This window comes from Macrotis lagotis, chromosome 7 (assembly GCF_037893015.1).
Source record: "Macrotis lagotis isolate mMagLag1 chromosome 7, bilby.v1.9.chrom.fasta, whole genome shotgun sequence".
NCBI classification, from domain to species: Eukaryota; Metazoa; Chordata; class Mammalia; order Peramelemorphia; family Peramelidae; genus Macrotis; species Macrotis lagotis.
Genome location: NC_133664.1, coordinates 163,154,223 through 163,171,999, shown reverse-complemented (window position 1 = coordinate 163,171,999; position 17,777 = coordinate 163,154,223). Strand labels below are relative to the sequence as shown.

At 31.5% G+C, this 17,777-nt stretch overlaps 1 protein-coding gene across 5 annotated transcripts in view; it reads left to right on the top strand.

Moving 5' to 3' along the window:
* Positions 1 to 17,777, top strand: part of HGF (hepatocyte growth factor) — a 100,957-nt gene that overhangs the window by 12,850 nt on the left and 70,330 nt on the right. For 4 of the 5 annotated variants that reach the window (XM_074194041.1, XM_074194040.1, XM_074194039.1 and 1 more), the window contains 2 exons: positions 5,785 to 5,897; positions 9,212 to 9,326. In XM_074194041.1, coding sequence (XP_074050142.1) covers positions 5,785 to 5,897; positions 9,212 to 9,326 — 228 coding nt within the window. Of the gene's footprint in view, positions 1 to 5,771; positions 5,898 to 9,211; positions 9,327 to 17,777 lie in introns of all 5 variants that reach the window. The other variant, XM_074194042.1, reaches the window with a different exon arrangement.

Here is a 17,777-nt window from a genome sequence, read left to right as displayed (position 1 = left end):
GAGTGGAGTACTGAATCTGGACTCAGGAAGAACTGAGTTCAAATGCTGCCTCAGACATTTACCTAACGTGTCTTTGGGCAAATCACTTAACTTTTCTAAACGTTTTCTGTAAAATGGAGATAATATAGTACCCACCCTAAAGGATTGTTGTGAGGAGAAAATTAGGTATCATGTAAATTGATTTGCAGAACTTAAAGTTCCTCATAAGTGACAGTTATTTTCATTATTATCTAGATTTAGATCCAACAAGGACCTTAGATAGCACCTTGTTTAATGCCTTCATTTATGGATGACGAAACTAAGATCCAGTGTCACATATCTAGTAAGTAAAGGATCTCAGATTCAAATTCAAATTCCTCCTATTCTAAATCAACAATCTTTCCCCTAAACCATGTTAATTTTATTTTCTAGTTTATGGCTGAGTTACAAAAAGCAAATATCCTTCTGGATACAGAGATGAGATAGTATTCTCTTTATATTTCCAAACTGAACTCTCTGCTCTAGTCAGACTTGCTAATTTTATATTTTCCAATTACATATTAAAATTGTTATATTCTAATTTTAGATCATAGTTTATTATGAAATTATAATATATTATCTTCATTGAGTAATGGACTAGAGACAGGAAATCATATTGAACTTCTTGGAAAAAATCATCATGGCTGTGAAAGCATCTTTGAACTAAGTGGAAACATAGATACAGAAATACTATGTATTAGCAGCATTTTGATTGTTCTTATTGACTTTGTTGCATAAAATATTTATTAAGTATCTGATATTGGTATTATAAGGCATCACATTAGATAAGGCATGGAATGTAAAGATGCCCAACATGGTCCCTGAAATCAAGGAATAATAGGGTAGAGAAGCCAAGGACATATATATATATTAATAACAATATAAATTATAATATGAAAATACGAATGATAATATAAGAGGTAGAAACCAAGTAATATGATAATTTCCAGGAAGGACATATCACTTTGGACTGTGAAGATCTGGAGAATACAATGCTTGAAATAGGCTTTTAATAATAATAATAACTCATATTTAAATGGAGTTTTAAATTTTCAAATATAATTCTTACAATATCCATATGTGATAGGTAGAGTTTAAGTATTGTTTTCTTTCCATCCTACAGATAAACAAATTCAGTTGAAATGTTTTTTCCTTGGATATAGTTAATGAATATTAGAACTAGAATCTGAATTCACTCTTTATTCTGCTTTTTCTTCTTATTTTGTGTAGTATATTACTCCATTTCTTAAAGGATGGAAAAAGATATAAAAATTAATGGAGGTAAAGTAGACAGTTAAAAATACTTCTTAGGTGTTGCTATAAAAGAAGCAAAGAGGCATAAGAAGGAGGAAAAATGAGGAATGGCTAATGTTTCAATTTATCTTGAACATAGAGTTGTAGAATATTGACAAATTAAGCTGGAAAAGCGGGTTGTATTCAGAATGTGAAAGATTGTGAATATCAGCTTCATCTTTGTTGTATAGGAAATATAATCAGAAGATTGATTTGTCATCTCCCTCCATTAGAATGTGAGCTCCTTGTGGGCAAGCATTATCTTTTTCCATTTTATTGTATCCACCAGTGCTTGTCATGATGTGTCATACATAGTTGGTTATTAATAAATATTTACTGAATGATTTTTCAGTTGGCTAGAGAGGAAATACTATAGTAAAATGCATCAAAGAAAGAATTTAAAATAAAAAAGAGGGTCTTTAAGATAATGTTTAAAACTGATTAAAGATAAAATGTCATAGAAGATTGAAAGAAAACTCAAGGACAGGCAAAGTATAAGTGAGTATAACATATTGGGAACATATTTTACCATAATGAAATAATGAAAAAAAAGGTGATGGAAATAACAACAATAAAAAGCCAACCTCCACATGTGGAAACATCTGTGTAAATTTGGCAAAATTTGTGTGTTCTAGATTGACCTCATCTGTTACTGAAGAACACATAAATAAGGCCCCAAAGATATGATCTGAATTCATGAAAGATTATAACAAAAAAAATCACAATTTTGATAAAAATAAAAATTAAATGTTAAGATCTTTTAGATTAATACACAGATAAGTAGATCATTAATGTAAATTGTTCTCATGTCTTCTATAGTGTTGGTTGCATTTTAATCAGATTATTCATTTCATTTGCCCATCTGACAACATTTTTACTATTGAGCAACCAATAAGCTCATTATTATGTTATTATTATTTTGTGTTAGACAGCTAGGTGGCACAGTGAATAGACTACTGTTAGGAAGACTCATCTTTATGAGTTTAAATTTGGATTCAAACATGGGCAAGTTATTTAATTCTTTTTGCCTCATCTGTAAAATGAGATGGAGAAAGAAATGGCAAAACACTTCAGTATCTTTGCCAAGAAAATCCCCCTACCCACGTTAAATATAAGCTCATTTTACTTGAGAGTACATTAGTACCTGGAGTAATCAGAAACAATTTCAGTGTTGAAAAATGGTCCTTGAACTGAATGATTTAAGAGGTAAAAAGGTAAGGTTATAGACTGTAGAATATTTAGATTATAAGATCATAACGTCACAGAGATAAAGGAGCCTTAGAGGTTACCTGTTACCTACTCTCTCATTTTGCATATAATGAATAGTCAAGAAATCTGAATGATTCACATATAATTGGGTTAATATTTAATTAACATTTTTTTTCTGAGATGAAATATATTGTGGATTGAATTGATATAATAGATAAGTAAAATGGACTATGTTCAGCAAAACTTACATTTATTCATAGGCTTAAAAGTTTACAAAGATTTTTCCTTACAAAACCCTGTGAGGTAAGTAGTACAAGTTGTAATATCTGCTTTTTAAAAAAAAAATCAAGAAATCTTGTGTCAACTATGGACTCACTATTTGAATTAACACTCAAATTAGCAAATCAGGTCCCTAAAAGATAGCTATAGTTCTTCCCTCAAGGGTACCTGAGGTATGGTAGTTATTTTCTAATGTTATCTCTCATAAACTCCTCCTGGTAAGTCCTATAATATCACTTAGTTAGCTAACTTCTGTCAGTAATCAATTAATAAATGCATATCAATTAAATTTTACAAAGCAATTTTTACTGAAAAAGTATATCAATGATTGAAGTACAAGAGGAGAACGAAACTGAACTGAAATTGGCTCCTACAAAACATACACCGATCCTCAATCAGGGTGAAAGTGTTACTTTATAATTCTGAGAATTCTTTTCTCCCATAAAAATATGCCAAACAAATTCAATTTTTTTTTGATGTAGAAATGGATGAGTTACTATCTTACTTATATGATATGGTAGCTTGAATTCTTCATCAATTCATTTCTGGGAAGACTTAAGTATCTGTCAGAACTGTTTCCTCACTGAATTCATCCATTGATTGTATTGGATGCTGTTGCTGAGGGGACTTTTGATAACTCTTCAAATATTTTTAAAGTTCACAATGCATAACTTGGTCCATTCCCTTTCTGATACTTATTTATCCAAGACAAAAAAGGCAATAGAATAATCATAAGAAAACAAAGGAAATAGAGCAAGCATTCAAAGCCACGTGGTTCCCAGCTGTGGAGATAAAGCAGCTGTGATATTCTACTGATGTTACTACCTCTTCCCCATCTTGAGACCCACAGCATTTCTTCCTCTTCATTTAAATATTACCAAGGAAGAAAGAGTGTTTTCTGAGGGAGTATCATCTCAGCAGCCATTTTTCAATAGCAGCTTTGCTTGACTTCAGCTTCACAGAAAACCATACATTTACCCCACTCCACCCCATTCCCACCTTTACCTATCCTAATCTTCACCTCTTTTCAGTTTCCTTTTGTAAGTTGTTTTTCTCCATTATATTATGCATTGGGTCTTGTATTCTTATTAGTGCATACCAGATACTTAAAAATGTAGGAAATAGACTTACACCTGTCAATGCTCTGAATTAAGGCAAAGAACCTCTCCAATACACATGTTTAAAAAGCACGTTCACTAAAGTTCTATATGTTGGATTGAGGCCAGGGATGTATTACTGTGTTTGATGTATTGAACCCAGCCTGCAGGGCATATCTATGTAGATTCATTGACCTATCTCCCATTATACTAGGTACAGAGAGATCAAATTGCTTACTAATTGTGACATGATCAAACTGGAATTTGAGATCAGATTATTTCATTTAAAGATCATTGATTTTTTCCACATTTCCCCTCTGCATTGGAGGAATGCATAGAGATAACTAAAGCAGGTATTTGAAGATTATATAATAATTGGAAATGGATGAAGATGAGAAAGATTAAGGTAACAATGATAACATCAGAATAGATGACCTTAATAAGACATTTGAAGTTGTTGGGGAATTAAAGGAGTTTTGGGAATGGGTAACACTGATAGTTTGGTAGCATTAGGTTGAGAAGAAGAAAAAAATTCTAATTAGATGAAATAAGAGTAAGGATGATGAAGAGTAGTTTATTTGAATTCCCTAAGCAATAATATTGTTACACTAGAACACATGAAGAAACTATTGTCACTAAATATAATTCATGATGCAATATTTTATACTGTCTTAGCTTCTAATCGATTAAAACATTTTCTCTACGTTATTCTCTTATGTCATTCTTGACAAAAATTGGTTTTACAGATATTTAATGTGTGAAATTCTAAAATAATAACTTTTGCTTCCCATAGTTTCAAAAATATTTTTGTTTATATGCATAATGTATATAGATATAATAAATGCCATGCTTGGGAAAATACAGATACATAATAAAATGACATCCCTATAAATTAATCAAGAAAGATTCAAAATCAATTTTGGGGAAGTGGATGTCATATGAGACTTCTTTCAACAACTTCTTCAAAAGTTACTCAGGTATCTTTCAAGATTTCTAAAATTAAATCACCTGAAAGAGGTTAGATCAATAGTATGCAAAATGTCCAATTACTGAAAATGTAAAATTTGGGGTACCAAGAGTCACTTAAAATACATGTTTAGACAATTAAAAGGGGAGTTCTTTTAGAGTGGGAATTTAGATAGTTGTAAATTTGGATACCTACATAGGGCAATATGCAAAAATATTCATTAAAGAGTCCACTTAGAAGAATTTTATAATTAAGTACTGAAAGGGAGAAAGTTTCAATTTGACACATAGGCTAACCTAAGGAATATTAATATCTAGATATGATCAAAGTAAATAAATGATGTAATTGTTGTGTCTAAAGCTCTGCCCTTAAGATTTGTCTTAGAAGAATGATTAAATCTTATTCATAGTACTCTTCTAGAATAGCAATGACTGTAAAACAAGTTAGTAATGTTTTTCATTAGCATTTTCTTTAATTTTTTTCTCTTGAGCACTATATAATATTAGGTATGCTATGTTAGCCTATAAATAATGATTTTTGCTAAATAAAAACATGAAATTCCTATTAGTTGAGTTCCCATGTTGAAGGAAGAATGATTTTAGAAAGTAAGTTTAAGTTTGGATGAGTGCTTTCAGACAATGACTTTTTGTTTTTTACAAGTTCTCATTTTTACAAGAAAATGTAAAATTAAAAGTGAAAATGCATGAGTGAGGAAATTGATATTTTAAGCCAAAACCACAGAAAGTTAATTTTATTCTCTCTTTATTTTAAATATCATACGAGAGGGTTTGAATGTCATTTGAGTTTCGTTGGTGCCTATATTTACTGTCATATTTTTCTCCTTGGTTTGTCATGTACCCCTGATGTAAAACGCTATATAAATAGTGGTATTCCTTTTTTTCATTCAGATATTTTTTTCAGGGCCTTTGCTTTTGACAAAGCAAAAAAACGATGTCATTGGTTCCCTTTCAATAGCATGTCAAATGGAGTGAGAAAGAAACATGACCATGAATTTGATCTTTATGAAAACAAAGGTAACTTGATTCTCCTTAAATTTTATTATAAAATCACATACTTTTAGAACTTTAATTGATCTGACACATCATCAAGTTTAATCTCATCATTTTACAGATGAGAAAATCTGTCCAGAGATATCATGAGATGTGTTCAAGTCCTCATTGCTCATTTGTTAGTGGGAGAGCCAGAGTCAGGTGTCCTGATTCCCTGTCCAGTTTATCTTTGGCTGTGCCTCAGCTGTCTCTCAGAAAAAAAACCAATTGGATTCAAAACTTCCTTTTTTTAAAATGACTGAGGTTACGTTCATATAAATCAATGCTTAATTAGTTCTACTCCCCCTCAAATAACTTAAAAATTGATTCATCATAATGAATTGGATTATTATGAAGTAAGTTAAATAATTAAGAGGGGCAACTAAGTGATCTAGTCAATTGAATGCTAGAGCTTCAGATACTTACTAAGCTGTGTGGCCCTGGGAAAGTCACTTAAGTCAGTTTACCTCAGTTCTTCATCTATAAAATAAGTTAGAGAAGGAAATGGCAAACTATTTTAGTATCTTTGCCAAGAAAATCCCAAATGGGGTCAAAGAGTCAGGCATGAATGAAAAATGGCTCTATAAATAATTAAGAGACACCAAAAACATTCATAGCCATTTCAATTAGGACAGTTTTGGTTGGAGAGATTGCCTGACTGTTCTTCTGAGGGGAACTGTGACTTGCTCCTCAAAAAATTTTATATGTATTTTCAAAAATGCCCCTTAAAGTCTTTGAGTTTCAGGATTGTCTAGAAAAAGATTAAAGTAACACCTATTGTACTTGCTTTGCAGGGTTACTTTGAAGATTAAATGAGGTGATTATATCAAAGTACTATATAAATCACAAAGTACTAAAAATTGTAATCATTTCAAACAAATTAATTTGTAAATTCCATAAAACAGTGTTGGTAGTAATTGTAACTTGGCTACCTAATTTCAAAATTACTGAGATTTAAACCTTTTCTGCATAAAAAGTTTCAGGTGGAGATTACAGTTTCTTTAGCTAATTGATATAATTGATCAGGGAAACAAAAAAACTAATTTATATCTAAAATAGTGACTTAAAAATAAAATATTCCATTAATTTTCATCTAAAATGATATTTTATAGTCCAATTTAGCATAGATAGATAGATAGATAGATAGATAGATAGATAGATAGATAGATAGATAACCAATCAAATGGCTAACTCTGAACTCTTTACTTACTCATTGTTGTGAAGAGTCGGTGCAAATCTCTACATCTCAATGTAAAAAAAGTCCCTGATATGACACAGCAGAATTGGAGTGGCTAATCCATTTTATTTATTCAGGTAACAACACAAGAGTGCTTTTTGTGATGGTCATTGGTTTTTACACTGACCAATTCTATCATGACAGATTTTTGATTTCGTTGAATATATACATTCAATGGGTGCTAAGTATTTTTTAGAACATTTTCATAAAAGAGGGGAAGCTTGCAATCTCTCCTCAAACCAATTGGCATGCTTAGACTTCACAGGGTAGAACTTCACAGAACAGCAACAGAACATAACTCCCATCAATTCACTGGTAAAATGAAGTATTTTAGCTCCTGGGAAAAGATGTCAGAAATTTGAGGAAGGCTCCTTTTCCTCTTGTGCCAAGTTTGAAATGTACTGAATAATAGAAAGCCAGTATATACTGTCATTCATTTTTAAACTTCAAAATGTTTTACTAAGTTTAGTATAGCATTAAATATTGCTATAACATGATTTATTACTAAATAGAGTAAAATGGACCAAATTATCCCATATTGTCATAAGGTTGATTTTAGTCATGTTTTCCAATGCCAGCACAAAACTATTCTACCCTATATGAAAACTTTGAATTTCAAGCTGGATTGGAAATCACCAAACAAGAAATTTTAAAAGTTTTTTTATGTTATTTTATACTTCTCTATTTTAAATTAGTATTTTTTGCAGATCACCAATTTAAGTTGTATTGACTACCATAGTAATAATATAACTTTGCTATATATAGCTCTGATAGAGAGATTTGAGGGAAATGAGAACATTTTGTGTATAGCCAAAAAAAAGTTTTCTTAACTGCTTTCTTAAATAGGCTTATAGAGTGAAGTCTAGTTATGATATTTCATAATTTGTCAATTTTGATAATCTGAACAAATTATGGAGAATGTTAACAAGATATGCTTTAGATTGTAAATATCCAAAAATATTATGTCAATTAAATTTTATATTGGTTTAAATAATTAGAGCTAGAGTTTATAAGATATAAATATATTTAGCTTTTATTAATGACAGTGAATAGTGCACATTCACTTTTAAAATTGAACTTTAAAGATATGACTAAGAAAGCCTGCTAGGACATTGAACTGTTATTTCTAGGTACATGGATTTGAGTGTTTAAATTGTATATTCCTTTACTTATTTTCTTGGTCATTTAATAGATGTTAAAGGATAATCAATTTATATTTATGGTTCCTCTATGGTTACAGTTATACTTTATGGTTACAGTGTTTCAGGATATATTGTTTCCATGAGGTGGAAAGATTTCAGTATTTTACACCAGAGGAGTCAAAACATGTTGTCCCATAACACTTTTGAGTGAGACTGAATCAGATTAAAATATAAATGGGAAATATTTAACAAAATAAATAAAAATATAGTAAAACATTTAATCTTAATTTGTAGTTTTCTAAATCACTATGTGGCCTGCTTGGGAGCCACATATTGGGTAGAGTTTAGTTTCTATTTGAATTTGACTTCACTGTCTTACACATTTAACAGAAGATAAGGTCAGTCCTCTAAACATACACACACACACACACATATATATATATGTACATAAATCTCTCTCTATTCATATATATATATGTATATATACATATATATATATATATATGAATACACAGTGAATTCGATCTAAGCTCTAATTTGACAAGTAAAATCCACAAAAGGACAAGGAAAATTTTAGTTCAACATTTATAAAAGAATTTTGATAAGAGTAAAACATATTCACAAAAACATTTTATCTAAGTAAAAGACTTGTTACTTTGTTTAGCATCAATTTTAAAATATTTAAACAATATCATTAATTTAATAATACCTTCAAATACTTCTAAGTAGTAAATGTTCTGAATGCTTTTGTTATAGTATTATTGTGTTATATCATATAATAGTAGAACTTTTCTGTTAATTGTAATAATATATAAGACCAAGCTAGTTACAGGTTTGAATGGAATTTTTATTTTCATTTTTAAAAAGCAAAATCATATATAATGCATGCTTTTAATCTTTTCTCTGCTTTCTTCCAATAGACTATATTAGAAACTGTATCATTGGTAAAGGGGGAAGCTACAAGGGAACCATATCTATAACTAAGAGTGGTATTAAATGTCAGCCATGGAATTCGATGATACCACATGAACACGGGTAAGAATAATATGAAGAAATAATAACCTAGATTTTTTTACAACTAATTTAAGAAAATAAACTGCTTAACTAGATTTTAGTCTACTTCCATCATAATGAAAATCATTTAATAAAATACATTCAATCTGTACGTGTGTATGCATGGATGTGCATAGATGTGCTCATAGTTGACAAATATGGGAAACTTGACAAAGGATAAACCCATTTATTCTTTTATTTTTTGCAAGGCAATGGGGTTAAGTGGCTTGCCCAAGGTCACACAGCTAGGCAATTATTAGGTGTCGGAGGCTAGATTTGAACTCAGGTACTCCTGACTCCAGGGCTGGTGCTCTATCCACTGTGCCACCTAGACACCTCAACCAATTTATTCTTAAATATTTAGCATATCATTTTCATTGTTCTTTTATTTTATTATTTTTATTATTTATATATATTGTTTTAACCTACATGTATTATGAAATATAGATAACTGATACAAGTTATCCCTATGAACTCATGAGAACATAGTGCAATATATGTGTGCATATGTATTTATATATATGTATACACACACACACACACACACACACACACCTTGTGGAGTTAGTTGAAACTGTTTTTCTATTAAGTCTCTTTTCTGATTGTGCCTGAGGCCCATTGATTCCAAAGCATGCAAAAACTTTCTATTTGTGAAAGTCTTTTTTGGAAGAGAAAGAGCAATGGAAGACAGATTTGGATTCAGAGAAGTTTAGGACACCTAATGAGTCTACTCTGGGGATTACTGGTGGTTATTGTTTGCTCACTGATGCTCTCCTCAGTTATGGCTGCCATCAAATGTAAGGGGAAAAAATCTCCATCTTGGTGGGAATACTTTTTTTAATAATTTTTGAGAATTACACTCAGTGTAATCTCTTTGGGTGTATTGTAAATGTAAACACTTTCATTCAAAGATATGTGCTAATTGAGGATAGATATATTAGACTGTGTGTTAAAGGGTAAGAAACAAAAGTCCCTGGTAACTCTTAAATATCTAATAACTCACAAGATTTGGAGGGGAAAATCACATTAATTTCCAAGATTAATCTCAGCTATTAATTTCATAAAATGAGCAATTAGTTTATCGTATATCTTCTTGAAATATAATGGAAATTTGAATATAAAATGCCATCAATGATTAATCAACAAAAAAAATGGCATTTTTTTCCTTCCTTTCATCCTTCTATCCCCAGTAGTGGCAGTACATTTGCTTTAATCCATCTGCACTTTCACTCACTGGCTTTTATTTGCAAGATATTTGACTTGAATTAGGGGTCTAGACTCTGATGACAGAAAAAATTGAAGGTAACTATTTACTGAAATATAAATGGTATTCATGATCTTGTACTTATTAACATAGTACTTTATATAACTGAGTTGATTAACTTCAAACATTTCCATAGCTAAGATTTACAAGTGTTTTCTAAATAAATAATTTAAAAATCAAAATGACATTTGTTTTTTTCCTAGAACATACTGCTGACCTTGAATTAAAATATAGAGAAAATAATCTGACTTTGTCTGCTATCAAAGATTAGCTTGGTTTCATTACCTGCATTACACTAAAATAGACAGACCTTGCCCTTACAGAAAATGATGTGTTTTCCATGAACAAAGGAATAACATCTGAAATTGATGCTTCCACACTACCAGGACATGCATTGGACCCACCAGAGGTCTCATTTCAACCTCAATATTCTGTGATAGTGAACCATCCCCTTCACAGAACTTAGAGGGGATGAATTGGTAACAGATTTTCCTCAGAATTGACTGATAAGTCCAAACAGCTGCTTTATCAACTAACTTTTTCATTGCAATAGAAAGCCTTACTGCAAAGAGACTTTCTTGCATATTCAGTTTTTGCAAACTTTCCAAGCCTACACTATTTTGGGAAGAAATGACCTTCATGTACTAGTTGTCCTTTTGTTAAGCACTTTAAAATAAAGTGCTTGATTCTTAGACCATACTTCAGGGGTGATGGAGTAAGAAGCATGCCCTTGGTAAAGTAATGATTCATTGTTGAGTTCATAAATTGAAATACTTTATAAATAGATTTAATGGCATCATGATGATGGATGGTCAAATGAATAGAAAAGATAAACCAGAAAATCAGGTGACCTGGGGATATAAGTCTAGTTTTCTTGCTGTTTAAAATTCTCAGTAATGAGGTAAACGAATATAAAAATCATGCTGTTTTCCATCAGGGAAGAAAATTAAGACTAGCATTTTGATTGTCAGAGCTAAATTTAATAATTAATTTGAGAAACATATTTCAGATACTTCTACAATTCAGATTTTCAGATATTCCTCCCTCCCCACAATACACCCCCTTAAAAGCTTTGATAGTATCAAAGTCAGAGGACCTATTTAAATCCTATCTTTATTCTTAAGCACTTGTGTAAAGTCTCACCCATTTTGCCTCATTTTCCTTCTCTATAAAGTAAGGAATATGGACTAGATATTGTCAAAGTCCTTTCTAGGTTAAAATCTATACCTTTATGAGTCCATGAATAGAAACACCATATATAGGAAGTGCTCTATAATTGTAGAATGAATGAATGAACTAATGGATGATAGAAAACAAATGCCTTCACCCTATGTTCAGAACCTCACTATGTAAACAAATTGACTGCAACCTAATAGGGAAGGAGAGGGAATAAGGATTTCTATAGACCTATTTCATGCACAGCATTGCACTTTACAATTATCATCTGATTTCATGCTCATAACAACCCTGTGAAGTACATGCTTTTATCCTCACTTTACATTTGAGAAAATTGAGGCAAACAAAAGTTAAATGATTTGCTCAGTGACTGGTATATTTTTGACTTCAGGTCTTTCTGAACAGGTCAGCATTGTATCCACTATGCCCCCTTGCTGTTTACAACATGGCCAAAAAATAAAGATAAATACAAAAAGCAGCTCTGATATTTCACCACAAATTAAACACAGGAAGCACAAATGTAATTAATTGACACAGTGGCTGGAACATACTTCTTTATAATAGTGCTTTATAAATAATTTGAATTAATTTGATCTTACTCAGGTATAATAATAACCAAAAATAATAATAGTTAGAATTTATATAACAATTTAAGTTTTGCAAAGTCCTGTACATGTATTATCTCATTGTAATATCACAACAGCCTTAGGAGTTAGGGACTATTTTTTTTGCAAGGCAATGGGGTTAAGTGGCTTGCCCGAGGCCACACAGCTAGGTAATTATTAAGTGTCTGAGGCTGGATTTGAACTCAGGTACTCCTGACTCCAGGGCCGGTGCTCTATCCACTGTGCCACTTAGACACCCCTTAGGGACTATTGTTAACCCTATTTTACATTAGAGGAAACTGTAGCAAACAGACATTAAGTGATTTGCTCAGGTATATACAACTCTTGTAGTTAAAGTAGAATTTGAACTCAGGCATTCCTGATTCCAGATCCAATAATATTCCCAATCATCCTTGAAGACCAGATGTACCAGAAAAGCAGAAGGGAAAATAAAAGAGAAACTTTTGATTTCAATTTCCTGGAAAACTTTTGAGAGAGTATTCTATTAAATTTTATTTTTAATTCATGGCATAAAATAAACATTTCTATAACCTATATAATAAAAAAGATGAAACTTTGCACATGAAACTGCAAATCTACTAGATTAAGGTCAAAACTAATAATGAACTAACTTTTCATCTTCTCTTTTTTAAATCTAGGAGTATTTGCTCTATTTTTTCCTTTTCTTTTTTTTTTAACTGTGTACAAACTCTCCCTTCTAGACCTTTGTCCACTTGCATCTATATTTCTGACTATCTTTTCCTCCAAATCTGCATAGATTGAGGTGAGATAATGAGATGGAAGAAAAATACTCTTAAAATATCTTAGACTATTTATCTCTCTCTGTTCAGGATTTGACAAGATATACCTTGCTTTAAGTAAACCTGGTCCACAGAATTATGGTATTGGAAATAACCTCATATTTAATCTCCCTTATAGACTAATCCCATGTTTTTACTAATAAGCAAACTGTACTCAGAGAGGTTAGGCAATGTGTCTACACAGACACAAAGGAAATCCTAGGTCCCTGTACTCCAACTCTCTTATCTCTATTGTCAATTGCTATATCAAAGGTGGTCATGATTCATTATTTGCAGAAAGAATCACAATAATATATGGGTTCTGAAAATCTTAGTGTAAAAATCTGCTAAAACTTAAAGCTCACTAGGACTTTTGGGACATCCTGCATTGCTTGAAATAAAAAGCTCTGCTACAGCTCCTATGCAAAAGGAAGTAAATATACATGTATGCCCACTTATTGTCAAATCATTTGTTATTGCCCTGCTTTTTTTGAGGCCCGTGTTGATGGGTCCATTTTAGAATGCCTTCTGCATGAGAAAAATGATTGTGCTTTTTCTTCAATTATAATATTCATACATAAATGTATATTTGTATATCAGTAAATATTTGTGGAGGAAATTGTCATAATAAAAACTTGGAAGAGAGTTCAGAAAGTCACATATATGGTTCAAGTCTGGCAATGGACAATCATAAAATGGGGAAATTCCTGACTTTAGTTAAAAGAATAGCCTAAAATTGATTACAGTGATGGAGCTTTTAGGCAATAGGTGGAGAAATTGAAGAATAAATAAAAAAAAAACCCAAATCATTTGAAGATTCAAAAGTATATAAAATCTGTGAAATTAGTTTTTCATATCAGTTACAAGAAACTTAACAGAATAAGAGGCAGTGTAATATATAGTGGATAAAGTATAATATAGTAGAGTCTAGGGCAGCTAGATGGTGCAGTGGATACATCTCTGGCCATGGAGTCAGTAGGACCTGAGTTCAAATCTATCTCAGTCACTTAATAATTACTTAGCTCTGTGCCCCCCCCCCCACCATTGCCTTGCAAAAACAATACCAACAAAAAGAGTCTGGCTGGGAACCAGGAAGATGGGGGTTCAAGTCTTACCTCTGGCACATAATGGCTGTATGACTCTGGACAATTTATAGGTGGTTCCCTAAAACTTTAAGCTACAGAGAAGATACCAACCAGCACTGGTAAAAGATTTTTGTTCATCCTTCATTTCTTTATAACAATGAAATCAAAAGTTCAAGTCTTATCCTTCTTTGAATTCTACCACCCCCTAGCAAAATCCATATTATATTATATTAATATGAAATTTGCTGGAGAATAAGAACCTCATGATAAACTATGAATTCCATAAGCTAAAAATGAGAGAGAAAATTTAGAATGAAAAAGGAAGCAAATCCTTGGAAAATAAAATCCTGTATGGAAATTCTAAGTCTCTTTAACCTGAGAAGTAATAATGTTCTTTATGCTTAAATTTTGAGTCAGACTTTTCAAAGGAATTTCTTCCATTACATAACAGGGAAACTAAAGGAATGCTGACTGCAGTTTTATGACCCTAAATGTATGTGTGTTTTGCAAAAATACAGTTTTATATACATACACATATATATTATATAAAATATATAATGCTTTGTATATATGTATGTATATAGTTATATTAATATACACATATAATTATGAAATACACACATCTATAGACAGTAACATACAATTATAATAATGATAAATTGTATTTATATAGGACTTTAGGGTCTACCAAGTATTTTTCATGTCTTAATTGATCTTCACAACAAGCCTATTAAGTAGGAATTATTATTTTCCACATTTTACAGATGAAGAAACTGAACTTGAATAAGGATAAGTGACTTGGTCAGGGTCACCATAGCTAGTAAGTACTTCACACATATTCAAATACAGGTTTTCCTGACTCCATGTCCACTAGTCTATCTACAAAAGGATTTAGCTGTCATGTATCCCTGATTTCATTGGTAGAGGTAGTTTCCTCATTTGAATTCCCTATGCCAATGAAACGGGTAATCTTATTAATGTAAAAAAAAAGAATAATAGTTCACATGCTTATAAATGCTTGAAGAGTCAAAAGTAGTTTTGATAAAACAACTTTATGAGATGCACAGAATTACAGAAACTTAACTCTTCATTTTACTAGAAAAGAAACCAAAATGAGGAAAGGTTAAAGAACACAAAGCTATATGTATGTTTGTATGCATGATGTGTTTGCATATCCATATACTGATGCACATAATTGAATCTTTGCAAAAACTATTGAAACTCAAGTCATATTTATTAAAATGTTTGTTACAAACTTTCTAATAAATGGAGCACATTAGTTCACTAAATTTCCATTAACATCACCATTTTTTTTGTTTTTACTTATTTAAAATAAAGATGATAAAGTTTATAAAATTTTGTATAAAAACATTTTGTCCATACTATGTTTTACCTACAAGGTTGAACAAGTGACTATTGGAATGAATGACTTAGAATTTACTCAAATAGTTTCTGAAGGCACAAATTTTTATTGATGACTTATTTCATGCTCTGCTGTAAATTTTCACATTATAAAAGGTCATTTAGTAAATGAAGTATTTATATTTTTATTGGTTTTATAATAGAGGAAAGAATGATGAACTCATTTTTGTGTGGGTAAAAACTAAAAAGTATCAGGATATTTAAATTTTTTTCATTAGTAGGGAACAGATTCCTAGGTTTTATCTCAAAAAACATCTCATTCTTATAAAATAACATTGAAAGAAGTAATCATTATTAAATAAAGTTGTATTGTACTTTAATAATATAGTCATGCTTCCTTATAGTACTGGTTATTACATGAATGTGTTATATTTATACATTCTCAGTTCTGACATACTAAAATATAACTAATTTGGAAGGAAATGTGAAAATACATATTTATTAAACATATTTGTATTTTGAAAATGCTTCCCAAGGATAACCAAAATGAAATTTTAAAATTTCCTGGCTGTACAATGTTTGCCACAAAAATTTCCTTGAGGTTTCTTGCTCTCTGCCTCTGTTTCTTTTTGTCTCTCTCTTTTCTTCCCTATCTCTTTTTTCTTTTTCCTTAGCTCTTTTTTCTCTCTTTCTTCCCCTTTCCCCTTCCTAAATTTTAATGTCATGAATTTTTATAGATCTTTTCCTGTCATAAAGAAAAAACAAACAAACCCAAACCCCCCACTATCTATCATATATACACAGAGAAAAAGAGAGACAGAGACAGAGTTAGACACATACAGAGACACTATTCTCCAAGCAATAAGTTCTGGAGATTAAAAAAAAAGAAAAATAAAGTCAGTTCCTGACATCAAAAAGTTTCTATTTTTCTTTTTTTTTTTTAGGTTTTTTTTTTGCAAGGCAAATGGGGTTAAGTGGCTTGCCCAAGGCCACACAGCTAGGCAATTATTAAGTGTCTAAGACTGGATTATCTAATTCTCAATAGAGAAAAAAATTCCTCACTTTTTTGTGGCTGACTGCTTTTGTATGCTGGTAAAATCAATGAAACTTTCTCAGAATAATGTTTTAAAATGCATTAAAATGTTTAGGATTACAGAGGAAATCAATCACAGTGAAGCACAATTTCCTCTATCTCTGTCTCTGTCTCTGTTTCTGTCTCTGTCTCTGTCTCTGTCTCTGTCTCTGTCTCTCTCTGTCTGTCTGTCTCTGTCTGTCTCTCTCTCTCTCTCTCTCTCTCTCTCTCTCTCTCCCTCTCTCTCCCTCTCACTTCACTAATGCCAAGTCAAGAACATTTATAATAGGGAGAGAGAGAAGACATATAGGGAGTGGTGGTCAGGACCAATCACTCTGTTGCAGACTGTTACAGGCATTGATTCTGGAATCATAAAGGCTAAGATTCACCTATCCCATCCAGGAACAATTGCAGTGTTGAGTTAATCAAGTTTCCAGAAGTGGAGATAAGAGTTGGCAAAGCTTAGAAGGAAATGGCTAGAGACTAGGGGATTTCTTGTAACTAGATGCAAATAATAGTAATAACCAAGCTGGCCAGTGAGGCTCCAGGTCATGATATCTGGTATGGGCTTCAAGGCAATTGGGGAAGATATTGAGGAAAAGGCTAGAGAATAGGGAATAAAATTGACCATCATTAATATCTGCCCTTAATGAAGTTATGGGGGAATTCCAAGTTTGAAGTACTTGTTCAGGGTAACAAAATCACATATATCAAAGGAAGAACTTCAATCCAGGTTTCTTGAACATAAGGTTTCTTTCTATTTTTGTAGACTGCCTTAGTCCTTTGACTTTTAATCACGAATATTTTGGTCAAAATGGGAAATTTAATTATGAAGACATTATTCTTTTTTTTTTTAGTTTTTGCAAGGCAATGGGGTTAAGTGGCTTGCCCAAGGCTACACAACTAGGTAATTATTAAGTGTCTGAGGCCGGATTTGAACTCAGGTACTCCTGACTCCAAGGCCAGTGCTCTATCCACTGAGCCACCTAGCCATCCCCTATACTATATTAAAAAATAAAACCTTATAGTTGGAAAGGAGCTGAGATTTCTTTAAAGAAAGGTAATCTGA